Source organism: Staurois parvus, unplaced genomic scaffold (assembly GCF_062004578.1).
Source record: "Staurois parvus isolate SC_StPar_1 unplaced genomic scaffold, SC_StPar_1.0 ptg000682l, whole genome shotgun sequence".
In the NCBI taxonomy this organism is placed as follows: Eukaryota; Metazoa; Chordata; class Amphibia; order Anura; family Ranidae; genus Staurois; species Staurois parvus.
Genome location: NW_028318478.1, coordinates 1,416,504 through 1,442,414, shown reverse-complemented (window position 1 = coordinate 1,442,414; position 25,911 = coordinate 1,416,504). Strand labels below are relative to the sequence as shown.

The 25,911-nt window shown below is 43.5% G+C and overlaps 2 protein-coding genes across 8 annotated transcripts in view; one reads left to right on the top strand and one right to left on the bottom strand.

The window, feature by feature from the left end:
- Positions 1-25,911, bottom strand: part of PPCDC (phosphopantothenoylcysteine decarboxylase) — a 418,450-nt gene that overhangs the window by 238,715 nt on the left and 153,824 nt on the right. For all 7 annotated transcript variants that reach the window (XM_089652388.1, XM_089652389.1, XM_089652390.1 and 4 more), the window contains one exon: positions 24,479-24,645. The gene's annotated coding sequence lies outside the window, so the exon portion shown is untranslated. The remainder of the gene's footprint in view (positions 1-24,478; positions 24,646-25,911) is intronic.
- Positions 812-24,724, top strand: LOC149447520 (acrosin-like). The gene is made up of 6 exons (XM_089652382.1): positions 812-1,013; positions 2,884-3,073; positions 3,560-3,825; positions 4,247-4,392; positions 6,287-6,660; positions 22,266-24,724. Exons 1-5 carry the CDS (start codon positions 932-934, stop codon positions 6,626-6,628), a joined length of 1,026 nt encoding a protein of 341 aa, XP_089508508.1. The 5' UTR covers positions 812-931; the 3' UTR covers positions 6,629-6,660; positions 22,266-24,724.

The following is a 25,911-nucleotide window of genomic DNA, read 5'->3' as shown; positions in this document are numbered from 1 at the left end:
AACGTAAGTAGATGGTCATGCAGGCAGCAAATATGGACTGTGGGGGGGTGGGGGGGGGGGGAGGTGACAAAAAAAAAAAAATCCCAATGCATCACTGTTTTTTTTTCACAAAACTTTATTAAAATGTCACAGAATTATGTTCACTGCAGCACCGTTGCAAGACAGTGGTTCACATCGCAATCTGCTGCCCTGAAAGAAAATATTGCATTTTGCCTTGTCTCTGCTGTAAAGCTGTGATGGAAATAATACATCTGGTGTCATCATGTCCTAAGCCATATGAATAAAACGGGCTATTTTTAAACACACCCAACATTGTTATACAATTTCCCCCGAAATGGTAACGTTTGCTGAACAACTTGAATGGTTATTGGAAGCAGAAAATACAATATTTTGCAGGTAATAGGAAATACTCCCAGACCAAATCTTTATCGCAATCTACTTCTTCCCAACAAATGTAACATTTAAGCGATACCACAAAATACTGAGCAGCTTACATGGAGTCCATTATATTTCAGAACATTCATAACTGTGGATATTTATGTAAAAGCTGACAGAATGACAGTTTGTGAAAGCACCGTGCATCATAAACAACTGCCATTTATATTAAAGAGAACACACTGGGGTGCATTTACTAAAACCAAAGCAGCCAGAAATCAATCAGCTTCTATTTTTAGCTTGTTCAGTTACACTTTAAAAATAAAAAAAAAAGCTAGAAGCCGATTGGTGGCCATGCACAGTTGCCCTGGATTCTGGCTGCTCAACTCACTCTCCCGATTAAAGGTTTAAGTCACGAAGCTCTACGGAGGGATATTTATTTTTGGCCATGTGGCTGTAATTTTCTCACTGTGCTGTTGCCCTGGCAACTAAGGTGACTTACTTAGCTGCCACACCTGGAGAGGCTCATAACTGCAGAGAGCAGCATAGAGTAAGGATGGCCCGTGTGTGTGTCCTACTTCTTCTGCTTCTATTTGCTTCATTTGTTGACAGATCGCGTTCCTACCACCACGCAGACAGTAAGTTATCCTAAGGATCCAACAGATTTTTTCTCTATTTAAATTATTTATTGTATTTTTCAGTTTTAGGGGTTACATTGTTAGTGAGGGGGGGGGGGCCAGAGGAGTGCTCTAATGTGCAAATATACTTAGCATAACTGACCAATGTAACACACATACATAAATATATATATATTTTTTTTTCATATCGATATCAAATCGTATAGCACTCTCACCAATGTATTAAATCACATATTACAGCATTAGTAATCTTAGCGGCATATTAAGGCTTCATGCACACGGGTTTATTGTAAAAGCTGTTTAGGGTCAATGTACAGTAGGCTTAACAATAGGAGCTTCTACAGGAGTTTTACATGTTTTCTCCTGCCTATAGAAACAGCTCCATGTTATTCCATATGTCCATGAACATTAGGGGGTTTAGAGGCATATTTCTAGAGGAGTGTTTAGAAGCAGGAAAAGAAACCCTTCATAAACAAAAAAAAGGTCAATGAACGCGTATAAATGCGGTGTTTAGAAGCATTCTGCATTTTGAAATGTACATTGAAAAATAAGCAGAGGTGAATGTTTTGGGGGAAAAAAAACGCTTAAAAAGCAAATGCACATAAACTCTCCTAAACTCTTGTGCAATACGAGCCATTATGAGCATTTTATGCTGCTCTTTCTGCCAGAGGTTCCGGCATTTTTCTGCTCCTAGTGTGCATGGATCCTAAAAGAGAAGAGCGGGAAATGAGAATAACAAACCTACATACTCACCTAGCTGGTTGCAGCATCAATCCAATTCTGCATCTGTCTCCTGCCGGCTCTACACCAAGAACTGAGTCATCAAACATCGCTGATCCCTCAGTTCTCTGGTCTGTTCTAAGCACAGAGCAGTGATGGTCAGTGGAGCGCCAGGCTATGGAGGGCATGGAAGCGGCTGGCTCAGGCTCTCAGGAGCACACTGAGAGGCTGAGCCAGCTGCTGATCGGCATCTGGATGGATCCCAACATTATTGTTGGGATCCCTGCAGAGCCTGGAGTGGCTCCGTAACGTCAACAGACAGCAGACTTTAGCCTAATGACGGCTGAATCTGGGTCACAGGAGTGCAGAACTAAGCGCACTTCTGTGACCCATAGGAGGATTATGGACAAAAAAAGCTTTGGCTATACTTCTCCTTTAAACTGTACCCATACTAAAATTAAAAGTAAGTAGTAAAATGCTAATAGGATTTATTTGCACTTAGTGCCTAGTTAATCAGGCCATCATTGTCTTGATAACTCAAATCATATATACAGTATATAGTAAGGGGACATTATGCATCAATGTGACAGACTACATGAACTGGGATTACAGACTTAGATAGATCTCACAAACACATATATTCAAGAAGGTTTGCCCATATAGATATATGTTGGGCAGGGGCCCAGCTCTCTAGCTTGTTGAAAGCACACAGCCTTTTTAACCCTAGTTGCAGTACAATAGTATTAAAAAAAATAAAAAAGCCCCCCTGATCTGTTACTACTGAGTGCATTACAAGAAAAGGAGTATTCAATCAGGCTTTAGTACAATTGCTGTTTTGGGGGCTGAAACTAACATTACCAGTTCTGCATTCACTGTAAAAAGCTGTGGAATTTGTTAGCACTGTTGAAATAAATACAAATCCACAAGATCAGTGCATATCTTAAGTCAAATTCCCCCCTTTCATATTAAGAAATAGCAAAATTAATAAGAAAATGTTAGTCGGTATTTAAATAGTTGGACATAATTTGTTCCAGGTTAATAAGTTAAAAATAAAACTTTGTATATTTAATATCTATATATTTTATTGATGTGCATTGTATTCAATCAGTGAAAAGTCGATATGATTTATGTCTTTCTTCTTTTATTTTAGGTTGTGGTACGCGCAATATTAGATCGTATGATTCACGGATTGTAGGAGGAGTTATTGCCCGGAAAGGTTCCTGGCCATGGATGGTCAGCATACAGAGTCCGGATTTAAATGGATATAACCACTTTTGTGGAGGAACCCTAATAAAAGACCAATGGGTGTTGACTGCTGCACACTGCTTTGGTGATTTAAGGTAAGGTTATCTCTTCTGGTCCTCTTCTCAATAATTAAAAGAGAAGTTTTTTTTTTTTCTAGAAAATATACTTACTTAGGTGGATGGAGCACCAGTTCGATGCTGCATCTGTCCCTCGTCGGCTCGAAGACTGAGCAAACAGTGCTGATCGCTCAGTTCTCAGTGCTCCGTGAGCTGGTGACTCTCTGTCTCCGCTCTTTGCTCTGCCCCCACCTATCCACCCCCCCCCCCCACCCCCACGAGGGGGAGGGAGCGGCTGGGGCTCCCAGTAATTTGCTGAGAGGCTGAGCCAGGTTCCAACTTTAAAGTTGGGATTTTTCCCAGCCGGGACTGGCTAAGTGGCTAGTGTACTTTTTCTTTTAAGAAAAATATATATATCGTATTCATCTCTAGACATATAGCAGTCTGTTAAGCGTGTTAGAATGTTTGTGCTTGTGCTGCCATCTTCTTGCAGTCCTTTTTAACATTTTTTTTTTTACTTTACAGCTCTGTGGCAAAATGGAGAATTGTGATAGGAGCTAACAAACTATCACAACTTGACAAGGAAGTGCAGATAAGATCTGTCAAGGCTTATATTCTGCACAAAAGATACGACAGCAAATTAAAGATCAATGATATTGCCCTCATACAGCTCAACTCGCCAGTAGTGTACAATGACTTCGTTCAGCCAGCATGTTTACCCAGCAGCACCATGGACATCTACAGCATGAGCACATGCTACATAAGTGGCTGGGGACATTTGTCTGAGAATGGTAAGTTTCGTCTGCAGTCCTAAACTTCTTAATGAACTTGTCCTGGTATTATCCTTGCAAAACATAACAATGTAAAAGAAGGCACCAAGAAGAGCCATTTTGGGGTCCTACATTTCCTCTCAAGTGCAAATCAGTACTTCCACTCCATCTCTAAAAAGCACAAGGGTACTGAAAGATGATGGAGTGGGGGTGAGTGCCTGCTAAAGCTACAGATTTGGAGCTGATCACTGCCAGTTGGTGGACACCAAGGAGAACACTGGGGGGGGAAAAAAACTACATATAGTCACTTCCTGGTGTCTGTTTTTTGTTATGCTGGCATTACAAGGCTTATATCATGTCCATTATAGTACTTCTCATATCTCACATATGGCTGTATAGTTTGCATATTTAATTAATTTTCATTATCTTTTTTTTTTTACAGGTGCCGCAACAGCGGATTTTCTGCGGGAAGCCAAAGTGAACTTGATTGACCTTCAAACCTGTAACAGCCCAGGCTGGTACAATGGCCGCATCCATGCACAAAACCTGTGCGCTGGATATCAAAGAGGTGGAGTGGACACTTGCCAAGTAAGTTTCAAAAGATTACATCCATTTTTTCAAACAATTAACAATGCTTGTCTTGTACATGGGGACATTATATACATTCATCCTATTTTCAGTATTCGTATATACTGTATGAAAGCATATCGTCTCCTTGCGATATATAGATTTTAATAAGAAATAGCAGCTAATAGATGCAAAAAAGGCTATGTTAAAATAGCACAAAGTGATTAACCTATTCCTGCCGGTGGTACGCATATAATCAGGCCTCTCGGCAGCTGGGCCTTAACACCAAGAGGCTGCATATATCCGTACCAGAATGTTAATAGAGCTGTGCCGAGAGTGCCCGTCCTGAGCGCTCCCAGCAGAGTTACTGGTGGCTAATGGAAAGCTCCCAGTCTCTACTTGTGATCGGAAGCTTTCCAATCATGTAACCGCTATGACAGCCAATTATGGCGGTCACTTGATCAGAATCCCCGCCCCCTGGTATCAGAAACCTCTTAAAGAGCCGGGAGGCGCCTGCGTTGAGGGGTTAAAGTGGAAGTAAACGCTATTCTTTAACTTGTACCTACAGGTAAGCTTATTATCAAGCTTTGCCTATAGGTACAATGAATATCTCCTAAACGTATACCATTTAGGAGATATTCACATCAGCATTAGCCAATAACTTCACCTGCCCATTCAGACTGACGCTCTGCATTCAGGGCATACAGTGTGCGCAGGAATGATGTCATTGTGGCCCAGGCCATTCATACAGCCAGAGGGCTCTGTGTGCAGGTAAGTCTGTCATAGTGTGCTAGTATGCGGTGCATACTAGTACATTATGACTTAAACCTGCAGGGGGGCCGGATTACTACCACTTTTAGGCCTTGTTCACACCATGTGTGTAGAAAAACTGATGGAAACTGACAGTCAGATTTCACTTGCAGAGACATCAGTTTACATCAGTTTTCAAGTGCGTTTCAATTAGTTTTATACATGTTGCAGATTCCTGTGCAGAAAAAATCTGCACGTGATACTAGTGTTGTGGTGTGAACAGTGCACATGGAGAACAGTTGATTTAGTTGTACCCTTGCAGAATGCATGCAGAAAAATTGACGTCTCTGTACCATGGTATGATCTAGCCCTAAAGGAAACATGTCATGGGAAAAGGATATAGACGTCCATTGTTGCCCTTTCCTGAAAATGCTACTACTTTAATGCTAATTCACAGGCTTTGATGCCTCCTGAGTCACTGACATGAAATCATCATAGAGATGAGCAATTCTAACTTTTTTCAATTTTAAATTGCTGTATGCTTATGGAGCTGTGACTCCGCAATTGAAACCAGATACATCCAGGGAACTAGCATTTTCACAAGAACTTTGCTCATAGCGCCACTTATATTTCCAAAGTTAGCTACTTTTTCTATTGTTCTTCAGTTATCCGTTTGACCACGAAAGACTTTTTAAAGGGACCCTTTCACCACTCAATGCATGAGATAAACACGCCAAAGTAAATTAACTAACAGAAATACTCAGGCTACTTTTGTTGCCCCCTCCTTGCCCCCACTGTGCTGCAAATACAACCTTTCCCTTTATTCCTCACTGACATTTCTGGCAGGCTCTATGTCCAGCAGACTTGCGGCTGCTCTACCTCTCCCGCACTGATGTCAGCTAAAGTCCTGGCGGCAGCCAGGGGAAACCTCACGCCATGTGCTCCCACAGTCTTTGCAGTATCTTGGATGACATAAGGGTCAGGGGAAAAAAGTCCGGGAGTATTCTCTAGGATGGGGAACCAGGGGCAAAAGCAGCAAAATAACAAGCACATTTACTCGAGTTCTCCTCAAAAGACATTATGGGGTCTCTTATCACATTCTGGTACTTATTATTCTTTTGTAAATATTAGACTAACATTCTTTTTATCTTTGATTCCATTACAGGGAGACAGCGGAGGACCACTCATGTGTTTGGATAAAACAACTTCAAAGTACTTTGTGGCAGGTGTCACAAGCTGGGGTTCTGGTTGTGCCCGCAAACAACGTCCAGGTATCTATGCCAGTACCCAGCATTTTCTGAAGTGGATTTCTGCTAAATTGAGTAGCTGCACTCAGCAGAAAAAACAGCCAACTTTTACAGCCACTTCCAATACATTTCCTTCAGGATCTGAACGTAAATTAGATAACATGCCTTCATCTCAATCTCAAGTTTTCACAGCAAGGCAATCTATGGCGGACAACCCTTACGTGAGGAAGATCCTGAAGAGGTTCAAACCTGCAGAGTAAACCATGGAAGGGCCATGATGAGCACAAGCCCTGTAAGTTAACCTTTACAAATAAATAAATAAATGCACATATTTTTGCAGGTCAAAAAATGTGCATTTAATATTTCTTTAAACATGAGCCTGCAAAGTTTTGCATCCCCGATCAGTGGATCCCTGGTGCAATTTCAGGCTCTAACACATTCTACCCTCTGTATGGGCTGTCAATTTGCAGCCTGGAGGGAATGTGAATGGACTATGAACATGCTGCTCATCATGCTCGCAGCCCATTCAAACTACAAATCCGTCTGCCGTGGTAGAAGATAGAACTTGTAGTTTCATTATTCACAGATTCCTGTGAATGAATGATGCGGTTGTGCAGGCACAGCTGCACGATTTTAAAAATGTGACAGCAAATGTGGGAGAGGAACCTCCGCACGCTGTTTCGGGGAGGGGGGGGGGGGGGTGAGTTGCTAAACATGTTACACCATATATATGGGTGTAAAACGTAACAAGTTTAGAAGGGGAAATTAAGCAGTCCATAGATGACGCAAAAAAAAAAAAAAAAATTTGTTTGCTTCCCCATTACTGAAGTCAGTGTTGATGGGGGGGAATTCCACTCACAGCACTACAGTATTCTGCTGGTGGGGAGGTTGCGGGGAACCATCTCAGCCAGCAGAGCAGGATGATTACTACTCATAGCTACAGCCATAGGCAATAAATAATCCAATGTAGAAATTCTGTCAGGCTGGTTGTACCCAAGTTGACCCATCAATTGACTGGGTGCAATCAGCCTGTCCATGCATGGATGGAATCTTGAATCACAATTCATGTATGGCTTGTTTTAGTCTTTCAAGAAGTAGCTGACAAATCAGTGTTGATGGGGGGAAATCCTCTCACAGCACTACTGTATTCTGCTGGCAGAGGGTTTGCGGGGAACCTTCTCAGCCAGCAGAGCAGGATGATCACTGCTCATAGGCAATAATCCAATGTAGAAATTCTGTCAGGCTGGTTGTACCCAAGTTGATACATCAATTGACTGGGGTGCAATCAGCCTGTCCATGCATGGATGGAATCTTGAAATCCAATTCTTGTATGACTTGTTTTAGTCTTTAAAGATGCAGCTGACAAATCAGTCAGTGTTGATGGGGGGAATTCCTCCCACAGCACTACTGTATTGTGATGACAGAGGGGTTGCGGGGAACCTTCTCAACCAGCAGAGTAGGATGATCACTGCTCATATTTATAGCCATAGGCAATAATCCAACATAAAAATTCTGTCAGGCTGGTTGTACCCAAGTTGACCCATCAATTGACTGGGTGCAATCAGCCTGTCCATGCATGGATGGAATCTTGAATTCCAATTCATGTATGGCTTGTTTTAATCTTTCAAGAAGTAGCTGACAAATCAGTCAGTGCTGATGGGGGGAATTCCTCCCACAGCACTACTGTATTGTGCTGGCGGGGGGGGGGGGGGTTGCTGGGAACCTTCTCAGCCAGCAGAGAAGGATGATCATTGTTCATATTTATAGCCATAGGCAATGATCCAACGTAAAAATTCTGTCAGGCTGGTTGTACAGAAGTTGACCCATTAACTGACTGGGTGCAATCAGCCTGTCCATGCATGGATGGAATCTTGAATTCCTGTTCATGTATGGCTTGTTTTAGTCTTTAAAGATGCAGCTGACAAATCAGTCAGTGTTGATGGGGGGAATTCCTCACACAGCACTACTGTATTCTGCTGGCGGGGGGGTTGCGGGGAACCTTCTCAGCCAGCAGAGCAGGATGATCATTGTTCATATTTATAGCCATAGGCAATAATCGAACGTAAAAATTCTGTCAGGCTGGTTGTACCCAAGTTCTTCCATCAATTGACTGGGTGCAATCAGCCTGTCCATGCATGGATGGAATCTTGAATCGCAATTCATGTATGGCTTGTTTTAGTCTTTCAAAAAGTAGCTGACAAATCAGTGTTGATGGGGGGAATTCCTCTCACAGCACTACTGTATTCTGCTGGCAGAGGGTTTGCGGGGAACCTTCTCAGCCAGCAGAGCAAGATGATCACTGCTCATAGGCAATAATCCAATGTAGAAATTTTGTCAGGCTGGTTGTACCCAAGTTCGTCCATCAATTGACTGGGGTGCAATCAGCCTGTCCATGCATGGATGGAATCTTGAATTCCAATTCATGTATGGCTTATTTAAGTATTTACAGATGCAGCTGACAAATCAGTCAGTGTTGATGGGAGGAATTCCTCTCACAGCACTACTGTATTCTGCTGGCAGAGGGGTTGCGGGGAACCTTCTCAGCCAGCAGAGCAGGATGATCACTGCTCATATTTATAGCCATAGGCAATAATCCAATGTAGAAATTCTGTCAGGCTGGTTGTACCAAAGTTGACCCATCAATTGACTGGGTGCAATCAGCCTGTCCATGCATGGATGGAATCTTGAATCGCAATTCATGTATGGCTTGTTTTAGTCTTTCAAAAAGTAGCTGACAAATAAGTGTTGATTGGGGAAATTCCTCTCACAGCACTACTGTATTCTGCTGGCAGAGGGTTTGCGGGGAACCTTCTCAGCCAGCAGAGCAGGATGATCACTGCTCATATTTAAAACCATAGACAATAATCCAACATAAAAATTCTGTCAGGCTGGTTGTACCCAAGTTGACCCATCAATTGATTGGGTGCAATCAGCCTGTCCATGCATGGATGGAATCTTGAATTCCAATTCATGTATGGCTTGTTTTAGTCTTTAAAGATGCAGCTGACAAATCAGTCAGTGTTGATGGGGGGAATTCCTCCCACAGCACTACTGTATTGTGCTGGCGGGGGGGGGGGGGGGGGGTTGCTGGGAACCTTCTCAGCCAGCAGAGAAGGATGATCATTGTTCATATTTATAGCCATAGGCAATAATCCAAGGTAAAAATTCTGTCAGGCTGGTTGTACAGAAGTTGACCCATTAATTGACTGGGTGCAATCAGCCTGTCCATGCATGGATGGAATCTTGAATTCCTGTTCATGTATGGCTTGTTTTAGTCTTTAAAGATGCAGCTGACAAATCAGTCAGTGTTGATGGAGGGAATTCCTCACACAGCACTACTGTATTCTGCTGGCAGAGGGTTTGTGGGGAACCTTCTCAGCCAGCAGAGCAGGATGTTCACTGCTCATATTTATAGCCATAGGCAACAATCCAATGTAAAAATTCTGTCAGGCTGGTTGTACCCAAGTTGACCCATCAATTCACTGGGTGCAATCAGCCTGTCCATGCATGGATGGAATCTTGAATTCCAATTCATGTATGGCTTGTTTTAGTCTTAACAGATGCAGCTGACAAATCAGTCAGTGTTGATGGGGGGAATTCCTCACACAGCACTACTGTATTCTGCTGGCGGGGGGTTGCGGGGAACCTTCTCAACCAGCAGAGTAGGATGATCACTGCTCATATTTAAAACCATAGGCAATAATCCAACGTAAAAATTCTGTCAGGCTGGTTGTACCCAAGTTGACCCATCAATTGATTGGGTGCAATCAGCCTGTCCATGCATGGATGGAATCTTGAAATCCAATTCTTGTATGACTTGTTTTAGTCTTTAAAGATGCAGCTGACAAATCAGTCAGTGTTGATGGGGGGAATTCCTCACACAGCACTAATGTACTCTGCTGACAGAGGGGTTGCGGGGAACCTTCTCAACTAGCAGAGTAGGATGATCTCTGCTCATATTTATAGCCATAGGCAACAATCCAACGTAAAAATTCTGTCAGGCTGGTTGTACCCAAGTTGACCCATCAATTCACTAGGTGCAATCAGCCTGTCCATGCATGGATGGAATCTTGAATTCCAATTCATGTATGGCTTATTTAAGTATTTACAGATGCAGCTGACAAATCAGTCAGTGTTGATGGGAGGAATTCCTCTCACAGCACTACTGTATTCTGCTGGCAGAGGGGTTGCGGGGAACCTTCTCAGCCAGCAGAGCAGGATGATCACTGCTCATATTTATAGCCATAGGCAATAATCCAATGTAGAAATTCTGTCAGGCTGGTTGTACCAAAGTTGACCCATCAATTGACTGGGTGCAATCAGCCTGTCCATGCATGGATGGAATCTTGAATCGCAATTCATGTATGGCTTGTTTTAGTCTTTCAAAAAGTAGCTGACAAATAAGTGTTGATTGGGGAAATTCCTCTCACAGCACTACTGTATTCTGCTGGCAGAGGGTTTGCGGGGAACCTTCTCAGCCAGCAGAGCAGGATGATCACTGCTCATATTTAAAACCATAGACAATAATCCAACATAAAAATTCTGTCAGGCTGGTTGTACCCAAGTTGACCCATCAATTGATTGGGTGCAATCAGCCTGTCCATGCATGGATGGAATCTTGAATTCCAATTCATGTATGGCTTGTTTTAGTCTTTAAAGATGCAGCTGACAAATCAGTCAGTGTTGATGGGGGGAATTCCTCCCACAGCACTACTGTATTGTGCTGGCGGGGGGGGGGGGGGGGGGGGGGGTTGCTGGGAACCTTCTCAGCCAGCAGAGAAGGATGATCATTGTTCATATTTATAGCCATAGGCAATAATCTAGGGTAAAAATTCTGTCAGGCTGGTTGTACAGAAGTTGACCCATTAATTGACTGGGTGCAAACAGCCTGTCCATGCATGGATGGAATCTTGAATTCCTGTTCATGTATGGCTTGTTTTAGTCTTTAAAGATGCAGCTGACAAATCAGTCAGTGTTGATGGGGGGAATTCCTCACACAGCACTACTGTATTCTGCTGGCAGAGGGTTTGTGGGGAACCTTCTCAGCCAGCAGAGCAGGATGTTCACTGCTCATATTTATAGCCATAGGCAACAATCCAATGTAAAAATTCTGTCAGGCTGGTTGTACCCAAGTTGACCCATCAATTCACTGGGTGCAATCAGCCTGTCCATGCATGGATGGAATCTTGAATTCCAATTCATGTATGGCTTGTTTTAGTCTTAACAGATGCAGCTGACAAATCAGTCAGTGTTGATGGGGGGAATTCCTCACACAGCACTACTGTATTCTGCTGGTGGGGGTTGGCGGGGAACCTTCTCAGCCAGCAGAGCAGGATGTTCACTGCTCAAATTTATAGCCATAGGCAACAATCCAACGTAAAAATTCTGTCAGGCTGGTTGTACCCAAGTTGACAGATCAATTGACTGGGTGCAATCAGCCTGTCCATGCATGGATGGAATCTTGAATCACAATTCATGTATGGCTTGTTTTAATCTTTCAAGAAGTAGCTGAAAAATCAGTGTTGATTGGGGGAATTCCTCTCACAGCACTACTGTATTCTGCTGGCAGAGGGTTTGCGGGGAACCTTCTCAACCAGCAGAGCAGGATGATCACTGCTCATAGGCAATAATCCAAGGTAGAAATTCTGTCAGGCTGGTTGTACCCAAGTTCATCCATCAATTGACTGGGGTGCAATCAGCCTGTCCATGCATGGATGGAATCTTGAAATCCAATTCTTGTATGACTTGTTTTAGTCTTTAAAGATGCAGCTGACAAATCAGTCAGTGTTGATGGGGGGAATTCCTCTCACAGAACTACTGTATTCTGCTGGCAGAGGGTTTGCGGGGAACCTTCTCAACCAGCAGAGCAGGATGATCACTGCTCATAGGCAATAATCCAATGTAGAAATTCTGTCAGGCTGGTTGTACCCAAGTTCATCCATCAATTGACTGGGGTGCAATCAGCCTGTCCATGCATGGATGGAATCTTGAATTCCAATTCATGTATGGCTTGTTTTAGTTTTTAAAGATGCAGCTGACAAATCAGTCAGTGTTGATGGGGGGAATTCCTCCCACAGTACTACTGTATTGTGCTGGCGGGGGGGGGGGGGGGGGGTTGATGGGAACCTTCTCAGCCAGCAGAGAAGGATGATCTCTGCTCATATTTATAGCCATAGGCAATAATCCAACGTAAAATTCTGTCAGGCTGGTTGTACAGAAGTTGACCCATTAATTGACTGGGTGCAATCAGCCTGTCCATGCATGGATGGAATCTTGAATTCCTGTTCATGTATGGCTTGTTTTAGTCTTTAAAGATGCAGCTGACAAATCAGTCAGTGTTGATGGGGGGAATTCCTCACACAGCACTACTGTATTCTGCTGGCGGGGGGTTGCGGGGAACCTTCTCAGCCAGCAGAGCAGGATGTTCACTGCTCATATTTATAGCCATAGGCAACAATCCATTCTAAAAATTCTGTCAGGCTGGTTGTACCCAAGTTCATCCATCAATTGACTGGGTGCAATCAGCCTGTCCATGCATGGATGGAATCTTGAATCGCAATTCTTGTATGGCTTGTTTTAGTCTTTCAAAAAGTAGCTGACAAATCAGTGTTGATGGGGGGAATTCCTCTCACAGCACCACTGTATTCTGCTGGCAGAGGGTTTGCGGGGAACCTTCTCAGCCAGCAGAGCAGGATGACCACTGCTCATAGGCAATAATCCAATGTAGAAATTCTGTCAGACTGGTTGTACCCAAGTTCATCCATCAATTGACTGGGGTAGAATCAGCCTGTCCATGCATGGATGGAATCTTGAAATCCAATTCTTGTATGACTTGTTTTAGTCTTTAAAGATGCAGCTGACAAATCAGTCAGTGTTGATGGGGGGAATTCCTCACACAGCACTACTGTATTCTGCTGGCGGGGGGGTTGCGGGGAACCTTCTCAGCCAGCAGAGCAGGATGTTCACTGCTCATATTTATAGCCATAGGCAACAATCCAACGTAAAAATTCTGTCAGGCTGGTTGTACCCAAGTTGACAGATCAATTGACTGGGTGCAATCAGCCTGTCCATGCATGGATGGAATCTTGAATCACAATTCATGTATGGCTTGTTTTAATCTTTCAAGAAGTAGCTGAAAAATCAGTGTTGATTGGGGGAATTCCTCTCACAGCACTACTGTATTCTGCTGGCAGAGGGTTTGCGGGGAACCTTCTCAACCAGCAGAGCAGGATGATCACTGCTCATAGGCAATAATCCAAGGTAGAAATTCTGTCAGGCTGGTTGTACCCAAGTTCATCCATCAATTGACTGGGGTGCAATCAGCCTGTCCATGCATGGATGGAATCTTGAAATCCAATTCTTGTATGACTTGTTTTAGTCTTTAAAGATGCAGCTGACAAATCAGTCAGTGTTGATGGGGGGAATTCCTCTCACAGAACTACTGTATTCTGCTGGCAGAGGGTTTGCGGGGAACCTTCTCAACCAGCAGAGCAGGATGATCACTGCTCATAGGCAATAATCCAATGTAGAAATTCTGTCAGGCTGGTTGTACCCAAGTTCATCCATCAATTGACTGGGGTGCAATCAGCCTGTCCATGCATGGATGGAATCTTGAATTCCAATTCATGTATGGCTTGTTTTAGTTTTTAAAGATGCAGCTGACAAATCAGTCAGTGTTGATGGGGGGAATTCCTCCCACAGTACTACTGTATTGTGCTGGCGGGGGGGGGGGGGGGGGTTGATGGGAACCTTCTCAGCCAGCAGAGAAGGATGATCTCTGCTCATATTTATAGCCATAGGCAATAATCCAACGTAAAATTCTGTCAGGCTGGTTGTACAGAAGTTGACCCATTAATTGACTGGGTGCAATCAGCCTGTCCATGCATGGATGGAATCTTGAATTCCTGTTCATGTATGGCTTGTTTTAGTCTTTAAAGATGCAGCTGACAAATCAGTCAGTGTTGATGGGGGGAATTCCTCACACAGCACTACTGTATTCTGCTGGCGGGGGGTTGCGGGGAACCTTCTCAGCCAGCAGAGCAGGATGTTCACTGCTCATATTTATAGCCATAGGCAACAATCCATTCTAAAAATTCTGTCAGGCTGGTTGTACCCAAGTTCATCCATCAATTGACTGGGTGCAATCAGCCTGTCCATGCATGGATGGAATCTTGAATCGCAATTCTTGTATGGCTTGTTTTAGTCTTTCAAAAAGTAGCTGACAAATCAGTGTTGATGGGGGGAATTCCTCTCACAGCACCACTGTATTCTGCTGGCAGAGGGTTTGCGGGGAACCTTCTCAGCCAGCAGAGCAGGATGACCACTGCTCATAGGCAATAATCCAATGTAGAAATTCTGTCAGACTGGTTGTACCCAAGTTCATCCATCAATTGACTGGGGTAGAATCAGCCTGTCCATGCATGGATGGAATCTTGAAATCCAATTCTTGTATGACTTGTTTTAGTCTTTAAAGATGCAGCTGACAAATCAGTCAGTGTTGATGGGGGGAATTCCTCACACAGCACTACTGTATTCTGCTGGCGGGGGGGTTGCGGGGAACCTTCTCAGCCAGCAGAGCAGGATGTTCACTGCTCATATTTATAGCCATAGGCAACAATCCAATGTAAAAATTCTGTCAGGCTGATTGTACCCAAGTTGACCAATCAATTCACTGGGTGCAATCTGCCTGTCCATGCATGGATGGAATCTTGAATTCCAATTCATGTATGGCTTATTTAAGTCTTTACAGATGCAGCTGACAAATCAGTCAGTGTTGATGGGAGGAATTCCTCTCACAGCACTACTGTATTCTGCTGGCAGAGGGGTTGCGGGAACCTTCTCAGCCAGCAGAGAAGGATGATCATTGTTCATAATTATAGCCATAGGCAATAATCCAACGTAAAAATTCTGTCAGGCTGGTTGTACCCAAGTTGACCCATCAATTGATTGGGTGCAATCAGCCTGTCCATGCATGGATGGAATCTTGAATTCCAATTCATGTATGGCTTGTTTTAGTCTTTAAAGATGCAGCTGACAAATCAGTCAGTGTTGATGGGGGGAATTCCACCCACAACACTACTGTATTCTGCTGGCGGGGGGGGGTTGCTGGGAACCTTCTCAGCCAGCAGAGAAGGATGATCATTGTTCATATTTATAGCCATAGGCAATAATCCAACGTAAAAATTCTGTCAGGCTGGTTGTACCCAAGTTGACAGATCAATTGACTGGGTGCAATCAGCCTGTCCATGCATGGATGGAATCTTGAATCGCAATTCATGTATGGCTTGTTTTAGTCTTTCAAGAAGTAGCTGAAAAATCATTGTTGATTGGGGGAATTCCTCTCACAGCACTACTGTATTCTGCTGACAGAGGGGTTGCGGGGAACCTTCTCAACCAGCAGAGTAGGATGATCACTGCTCATATTTAAAACCATAGGCAATAATCCAACGTAAAAATTCTGTCAGGCTGGTTGTACAGACGTTGACCCATTAATTGACTGGGTGCAATCAGCCTGTCCATGCATTGATGGAATCTTGAATTCCAATTCATGTATGGCTTGTTTTAGTCTTTCAAGAAGTAGCTGACAAATCAGTCAGTGTTGATGGGGGGAATTCCTCTCACAGCACTACTGTATTCTGCTGGCAGAGGGTTTGCGGGGAACCTTCTCAGCCAGCAGAGCAGGATGATCACTGCTCATAGGCAATAATTCAATGTAGAAATTCTGTCAGGCTGGTTGTACCCAAGTTGATACATCAATTGACTGGGGTGCAATCATCCTGTCCATGCATGGATGGAATCTTGAAATCCAATTCTTGTATGGCTTGTTTTAGTCTTTAAAGATGCAGCTGACAAATCAGTCAGTGTTGATGGGGGGAACTCCTCCCACAGCACTACTGTATTGTGCTGGCGGGGGGGGGGGGGGGGGGGTTGCTGGGAACCTTCTCAGCCAGCAGAGAAGGATGATCTCTGCTCATATTTATAGCCATAGGCAATAATCCAACGTAAAAATTCTGTCAGGCTGGTTGTACCGAAGTTGACCCATTAATTGTCTGGGTGCAATCAGCCTGTCCATGCATGGATGGAATCTTGAATTCCTGTTCATGTAAGGCTTGTTTTAGTCTTTAAAGATGCAGCTGACAAATCAGTCAGTGTTGATGGGGGGAATTCCTCACACAGCACTACTGTATTTTGCTGGCGGGGGGTTGCGGGGAACCTTCTCAGCCAGCAGAGCAGGATGTTCACTGCTCATATTTATAGCCATAGGCAACAATCCAATCTAAAAATTCTGTCAGGCTGGTTGTACCCAAGTTCATCCATCAATTGACTGGGTGCAATCAGCCTTTCCATGCATGGATGGAATCTTGAATTCCAATTCATGTATGGCTTGTTTTAATCTTTCAAGAAGTAGCTGACAAATCAGTGTTGATGGGGGGAATTCCTCTCACAGCACTACTGTATTCTGCTGGCAGAGGGTTTGCGGGGAACCTTCTCAGCCAGCAGAGCAGGATGATCACTGCTCATAGGCAATAATCCAATGTAGAAATTCTGTCAGGCTGGTTGTACCCAAGTTCATCCATCAATTGACTGGGGTGCAATCAGCCTGTCCATGCATGGATGGAATCTTGAAATCCAATTTTTGTATGACTTGTTTTAGTCTTTAAAGATGCAGCTGACAAATCAGTCAGTGTTGATGGGGGGAATTCCTCACACAGCACTACTGTATTCTGCTGGCGGGGGGGTTGCGGGGAACCTTCTCAGCCAGCAGAGCAGGATGTTCACTGCTCATATTTATAGCCATAGGCAACAATCCAACGTAAAAATTCTGTCAGGTTGGTTGTACCCAAGTTCATCCATCAATTCACTGGGTGCAATCAGCCTGTCCATGCATGGATGGAATCTTGAATTCCAATTCATGTATGGCTTGTTTTAGTCTTTACAGATGCAGCTGACAAATCAGTCAGTGTTGATGAGGGGAATTCCTCACACAGCACTACTGTATTCTGCTGGCGGGGGGGTTGCGGGGAACCTTCTCAGCCAGCAGAGCAGGATGTTCACTGCTCATATTTATAGCCATAGGCAACAATCCAACGTAAAAATTCTGTCAGGCTGGTTGTACCCAAGTTGACAGATCAATTGACTGGGTGCAATCAGCCTGACCATGCATGGATGGAATCTTGAATCGCAATTCATGTATGGCTTGTTTTAGTCTTTCAAAAAGTAGCTGAAAAATCAGTGTTGATGGGAGGAATTCCTCTCACAGCACTACTGTATTCTGCTGGCAGAGGGTTTGTGGGGAACCTTCTCAGCCAGCAGAGCAGGATGATCACTGCTCATAGGCAATAATCCAATGTAGAAATTCTGTCAGGCTGGTTGTACCCAAGTTCATCCATCAATTGACTGGGGTGCAATCAGCCTGTCCATGCATGGATGGAATCTTGAAATCCAATTCTTGTATGACTTGTTTTAGTCTTTAAAGATGCAGCTGACAAATCAGTGTTGATGGGGGAAATTCCTCACACAGCACTACTGTATTCTGCTGGCGGGGGGGTTGCGAGGAACGTTCTCAGCCAGCAGAGCAGGATATTCACTGCTCATATTAATAGCCATAGGCAACAATCCAACGTAAAAACTATCACTGGTCATAGGCAATAATCCAATGTAGAAATTCTGTCAGGCTGGTTGTACCCAAGTTGACCCATCAATTCACTGGGTGCAATCAGCCTGTCCATGCATGGATGGAATCTTGAATTACAATTCATGTATGGCTTGTTTTAATCTTTCAAGAAGTAGCTGACAAATCAGTGTTGATGGGGGGGTATTCCTCTCACAGCACTACTGTATTCTGCTGGCAGAGGGTTTGCAGGGAACCTTCTCAGCCAGCAGAGCAGGATGATCACTGCTCATAGGCAATAATTCAATATAGAAATTCTGTCAGGCTGGTTGTACCCAAGTTGATACATCAATTGACTGGGGTGCAATCATCCTGTCCATGCATGGATGGAATCTTGAAATCCAATTCTTGTATGACTTGTTTTAGTCTTTAAAGATGCAGCTGACAAATCAGTCAGTGTTGATGGGGGGAATTCCTCACACAGCACTACTGTATTCTGCTGACAGAGGGGTTGCGGGGAACCTTCTCAACCAGCAGAGTAGGATGATCACTGCTCATATTTAAAACCATAGGCAATAATCCAACGTAAAAATTCTGTCAGGCTGGTTGTACAGAAGTTGACCCATTAAATGACTGGGTGCAATCAGCCTGTCCATGCATGGATGGAATCTTGAATTCCTGTTCATGTATGGCTTGTTTTAGTGTTTAAAGATGCAGCTGAAAAATCAGTCAGTGTTGATGGAGGGAATTCCTCTCACAGCACTACTGTATTCTGCTGGCAGAGGGTTTGCGGGGAACCTTCTCAACCAGCAGAGCAGGATGATCACTGCTCATATTTATAGCCATAGGCAATAATCCAATGTAGAAATTCTGTCAGGCTGGTTGTATTCAAGTTCATCCATCAATTGACTGGGGTGCAATCAGCCTGTCCATGCATGGATGGAATCTTGAAATCCAATTCTTGTATGACTTGTTTTAGTCTTTAAAGATGCAGCTGACAAATCAGTCAGTGTTGATGGGGGGAATTCCTCACACAGCACTACTGTATTCTGCTGGCGGGGGGGTTGCGGGGAACCTTCTCAGCCAGCAGAGCAGGATGTTCACTGCTCATATTTATAGCCATAGGCAACAATCCAACGTAAAAATTCTGTCAGGCTGATTGTACCCAAGTTGACCAATCAATTCACTGGGTGCAATCAGCCTGTCCATGCATGGATGGAATCTTGAATTCCAATTCATGTATGGCTTATTTAAGTCTTTACAGATGCAGCTGACAAATCAGTCAGTGTTGATGGGGGGAATTCCTCTCACAGCACTACTGTATTGTGCTGGCAGAGGGGTTGCGGGGAACCTTCTCAGCCAGCAGAGCAGGATGTTCACTGCTCATATTTATAGCCATAGGCAACAATCTAACGTAAAAATTCTGCCAGGCTGGTTGTACCCACGTTGACAGATCAATTGACTGGGTGCAATCAGCCTGTCCATGCATGGATGGAATCTTGAATTCCAATTCATGTATGGCTTGTTTTAGTCTTTAAAGATGCAGCTGACAAATCAGTCAGTGTTGATGGGGGGAATTCCTCACACAGCACTACTGTATTTTGCTGGCGGGGGGTTGCGGGGAACCTTCTCAGCCAGCAGAGCAGGATGTTCACTGCTCATATTTATAGCCATAGGCAACAATCCAATCTAAAAATTCTGTCAGGCTGGTTGTACCCAAGTTCATCCATCAATTGACTGGGTGCAATCAACCTGTCCATGCATGGATGGAATCTTGAATCGCAATTCATGTATGGCTTGTTTTAGTCTTTCAAAAAGTAGCTGACAAATCAGTGTTGATGGGGGGAATTCCTCTCACAGCACTACTGTATTCTGCTGGCAGAGGGTTTGCGGGGAACCTTCTCAGCCAGCAGAGCAGGATGATCACTGCTCATAGGCAAAAATCCAATGTAGAAATTCTGTCAGGCTGGTTGTACCCAAGTTCATCCATCAATTGACTGGGGTAGAATCAGCCTGTCCATGCATGGATGGAATCTTGAAATCCAATTCATGTATGGCTTGTTTTAGTCTTTACAGATGCAGCTGACAAATCAGTCAGTGTTGATGGGGGGAATTCCTCACACAGCACTACTGTATTCTGCTGGCGGGGGGTTGCGGGGAACCATCTCAGCCAGCAGAGCAGGATGTTCACTGCTCATATGTATAGCCATAGGCAACAATCCAATCTAAAAATTCTGTCAGGCTGGTTGTACCCAAGTTGACCCATCAATTCACTGGGTGCAATCAGCCTTTCCATGCATGGATGGAATCTTGAATTCCAATTCATGTATGGCTTGTTTTAATCTTTCAAGAAGTAGCTGACAAATCAGTGTTGATGGGGGGTATTCCTCTCACAGCACTACTGTATTCTGCTGGCAGAGGGTTTGCGTGGAACCTTCTCAGCCAGCAGAGCAGGATGATCACTGCTCATAGGCAATAATCCAATGTAGAAATTCTGTCAGGCTGGTTGTACCCAAGTTCATCCATCAATTGACTGGGGTGCAATCAGCCTGTCCATGCATGGATGGAATCTTGAAATCCAATTTTTGTATGACTTGTTTTAGTCTTTAAAGATGCAGCTGACAAATCATTGTTGATGGGGGAAATCCCTCACACAGCACTACTGTATTCTGCAGGCGGGGGGGTTGCGAGGAACGTTCTCAGCCAGCAGAGCAGGATGTTCACTGCTCATATTAATAGCCATAGGCAACAATCCAACGTAAAAACTATCACTGGTCATAGGCAATAATCCAATGTAGAAATTCTGTCAGGCTGGTTGTACCCAAGTTGACCCATCAATTCACTGGGTGCAATCAGCCTGTCCATGCATGGATGGAATCTTGAATTCCAATTCATGTATGGCTTGTTTAAGTCTTTACAGATGCAGCTGACAAATCAGTCAGTGTTGATGGGGGGAATTCCTCTCACAGCACTACTGTATTCTGCTGGCAGAGGGGTTGCGGGGAACCTTCTCAGCCAGCAGAACAGGATGATCACTGCTCATATTTATAGCCATAAGCAAAAAATAATCCAATGAAAAAAATTCTGTTAGGCTGGTTGTACCCAAGTTGATCCATCAATTGACTGGGGTGCAATCAGCCTGTCCATGCATGGATGGAATCTTGAATTCCTATTCAAGTATGGCTTGTTTTAGTCTTTAAAGATGCAGCTGACAATTGTTTGGAAACTTTTATCAAGGCATCTTTTGCCTTGGTGAATGCTGCACTGCAGTCGGTGGTTGCGGCTACTGGAGTCTGCCAGAGCCTTAGGATTGGTGTAAAAAGTCTGTCTAGGAAGTTAGGCTCAGCAGGTACTGAGGCTGACCTAGGTGAAGGTTTGACAGATTTCCCTAGGGCTCTCTGTTTTGCTGTAAATGCCTTAAAGGGGTCCATTCAACAGATTCAGCTGTCTTCACCTGGACTGGGCACCGCCATCTTGGAGGTAGCCATCTGGCTGTGACTCCCCAATGTATATGCATGAGATCACGCTGCGCTTTCACATTGGTCTGCAGCCTCCTTGGACACAGGACATGGCCCAAGAGGTTGAGGGCAGGCGGGGGTGGGGGGCACTTACATGCTCTGTGCAATGCTTTTGCAGAGAGGCCCCCAACCTCCCCTTCTTGGGTCCCTCACCAGCGAATAGTGAAATGTAGAGTAGAGTAGTGTAATGTAAAATAGAGTAGTTTAGGGACTGGCCAGAGAGGGATTACTTTGATGCAGTTGGCCAGCTTAAACATGTATTGCAATGCATGTGAACTAAAAATCCCTTTTTTTTTTCTACAAAGTTTGTTGGAAAGAGTGTATAGTAGTGTGCAGAGAGTTAATTCAGATTTTTTTTTAGTGTTATCATGTCATCACAGCCCTTTAGCAACTGATGGGATATGGATGGATATATATATATATATATATATATATATATATATATATATATATCACACACACAGATGAAACTCGAAAAATTAGAATAATCGTGCAAAAGTTCATTTATTTCAGTAATGCAACTTAAAAGGTGAAACTAATATATGAGATAGACTCATTACATGCAAAGCAAGATAGTTCAAGCCGTGATTTGTCATAATTGTGATGATTATGGCTTACAGCTCATGAAAACCCCAAATCCACAATCTCAGAAAATTAGAATATTACATGCAATCAATAAAACAAAGATTGTACATAGAACAATATCAGACCTCTGAAAAGTATAAGCATGCATATGTACTCAGTACTTGGTTTGGGCCCCTTTTGCAGCAATTACCGCCTCAATGCAGCGTGGCATGGAAGCTATCAGCCTGTGGCACTGCTGAGGTGTTATGGCAGACCAAGTCCTGCTGGAAAATGAAGTCAGCATCGCCATAAAGCTAGTCTACGGAAGGAAGCATGAAGTGCTCCAAAATCTCCTGGTAGACAGCTGCGTTGACCCTGGACTTAATGAAGCACAGTGGACCAACACCAGCAGATGACATGGCTCCCCAAATCAACACAGACTGTGGAAACTTCACACTGGACTTCAAGCATCGTACAGTGTGTGCCTCTCCATTCTTCCTCCATACTCTGGGTCCTTGGTTTCCAAATGAGATGCAAAAGTTGCTCTCATCAGAAAAGAGGACTTTGGACCACTAAGTAACAGACCAGGTCTGTTTTTCTTTAGCCCAGGTAAGACGCTTCTGACAATGTTTGTTGTTCAGGAGCGGCTTGACAAGAGGAATACGACATTTGAAGCCCATGTCCAGGATCCGTCTGTGTGTGGTGGCTCTTGATGCACTGACTGCAGCCTCAGTCCACTCCTTGTGAAAGTCCCCAACACTTTTGAATGGCCTTTTCCTGACAATCCTCTCCAGGCTGCGGTCATCCCTGCTGCTTGTGCACCTTTTTCTTCCACACTTTTCCCTTCTACATAACTTTCTATTAATGTGCTTTGACACGGCACTTGGGAACATCCAACTTCTTTTGCAATTACCTTTTGAGGCTTTCCCTCCTTATGGAGGGTGTCAATGATGGTTTTCTGAACAACTGTCAGGTCAGCAGTCTTTCCCATGATTGTGATTCCTACTGAACCAGACTGAGAGACAATTTGTGTAGTATTATGTTCAGCAGACTGTGTTCTTCTATTGTTGTGACTTAGATGACGTTCAGAGCACATTTTATGCCCAATTCATGCAAAACTCCACGTAATACCAAGGGGTTCACATACTTTTTCTTGCAACTGTATATTGTGTCACATTTTGCTTTCATTACATTATTTTATATATATATATTTTTTTTTTTTTATTTTGTCACTTATCACTTTGTTGCTATATGGATGTTCTTTACTAATATATTGTTTGATTAATTGGTTTGGTCACAATTTTCCACTGGTTGTTTCTAGCAGTTTTTCATTTCCACACTTGGGTGCGGGTATATTTACTTATACATTGATTTATTTTATATTAATTTATATGTCCATTTATTATTCATTTATGCACTGAGTAGCGCAGCACTAATCCATCATTCAATCTGTCATTTCACTCTACTTCATGGTATGAAATATTTAAAAAACGCAGCACAAGCAACATAGCTTACAGAGTGCCGACTATGCTCACTCTTTCTGCCTCCCCTCCTCCAATCACAGAAGCTGTTGTATAGATTCCATGAATGAAAAGTGATCTATTCATCAGCCTGTCCTACATTCATAGATCGGCTTGTATAAACTCCCACTGCACCAGAAGATTATGGCTGCAAGGTATGGAAGGGAGGCAGAGGACTTCAGTTTTCCACTGACAGCTGACACCAGCACAAGGAACACCACTCTGCATTAAATGTAAATAAAGTCCCGTGTGCTCATTTAAAGGAAAAAAAAACAAGAAAGAGGTTTTAACTAACCTTAGACTTTACCTAATGTTAACAAAACCCTGCGATTACCCACAAACATCAATTCATACTTGCAAATCTAATGTCTGATATATGACATTAAGCCTGGGTTCACACTGATGGGGTGGCAGAATTCGCAGCGGTTTCTGTGCGAATTCTGCACTGCATCAAAATCGCACCCAGTTCATTTCAACCGCTGTGGGTGTGTATGCTAACAACACCCCGAAATCGATTCGCAAAATGCGGTGCAATGTGCAGAACTGGATCGCATGGGTGTGGATACCCATCTAGTGGATACTGATTCTAGTGCGGACCAAAAAAAGGGTCCTGCACCTTTTTGGTGTGGATGCGGTGCGATTTGAGCCATACAAAATGTTCTGTGCGATGTGATTTGAGCCATACAAAATGTATGGCTCAAATCGCATCGCACAGAATTCGCATGCGATTTGCATAGGAATGTGGGGCGGTTTCTGTGCAAATCGCATGCGATATACCGCATATGTGTGAACCCAGGCTTAGGGATGCTTTCATGCAGCAATACCAAAGTGACACTGGCAACCCTTAATAGCAGTAAACAGAACAAAACAAGGTTTGTTGAACTTTCAGTCACTGACCTCTGTCTCCACACACCAAGGTCTTCTCAATACATGGGATGTCTGTGTAGCCAAAACTAAGAAGACTTTTCATTTGTTGTGCTGTGATTGGATGATTCCACATGGCTGTAGTCATAGCTGGGCAGAACAGCAGTGGCTTTGTTGTATCCCATGCGCGGACCACACGTCTGCAAACAGAATATATAGCAAAATCTTAAAGCTGAGCTCCAAACAAAGCACTAAAATAAATACAGACATCAAAATGCATACTGTGTAACTGTTTTACTGAACAGATTATTTGGATTTCTTTCTATCCTGTACTGAGACATACCTTACCCTGCCACACAGCAAAGACAAATGGATAACACCCTTTCTCTGTTACAATTAAAATGTATCTGAACCCCAAACTAAAAATCTAATATATTGCAGCCTACCAGCCCTTAGATGTAGTACTTGCATATTTTGTCAGGATTTTTTTTCCTTTATTTTCACCCGGTGATCCTGCCAGTAACCCACTTTCTGTCCTAGAGTGACAATGTTCTCTCACTGTACTGTATCTATGGAGGAGCAGTGTTGTCACCCTAGAAGAAGAAATTTAAGATTACAGAATAGGGACTGCCGGGATAACCTGGTATTTGTATCCAAAAGGCACAATCCAAAACACAAGAGGCTGCTACTTGTGACAGAAATATACCTTATAAACACATATCTGCTGCACTCATTTTAAGGGTAACATACACTTTAAGAGAATGTGTGAACAGAAGCAAGTCACCGCCTTACAGATCTAAGCCACAAAAGCCTGATAAAGAAAAGCCCAAGAAGTAATCACCATTCTAGTGGAATGGGCTTTAATGGGAAAGGGACTCATGCAACTCACACGCTTGTAAAAACTACCTGTATGCAAAGCCCTAGCTATGTGAGGCTAGGAAAAAAAGGAAACGTTTACTTAAAGCAGAACCTTACCCATAACAATTTGATAAAAAATAATGTTCTTTAGCAATGAGCAGAAGTTCCACAATAATAATTATGCTACCAAAATAATTGTGTGCTGTAAATTGCCTCCAACATTGTTCCCATTTCTTCTTGCTGGAGGCTGCCATTTTGCTGAAGCCCAGAGCACCTGAACAGCAGTAAGTCATAAAGCAGAACTAAACCCATTGAATCAACAGCTTCAAAAAACACCTACATTCTTGGAATGCCATGATTGCCAACTGTCACATTTGCTTGTGTCCTTACCCAAACTGTCAAACCATCAAATGGCTGGTGTCATAACTGATCACATGTGCAGCTCCATGGCAGTTGCAGATCAAACAGAAGCAGCTTCCTTGGCTGTAAAGGACAGGAGGGTTTAATTCCGTTTTGCTGTCAGCAGATTGGCCTCTACAAATTCATCAGTGTCTAAAAATGAACAGCAACTGAGCATGTGCAGAGTAGGGTGAGACAGTGTTACTGAT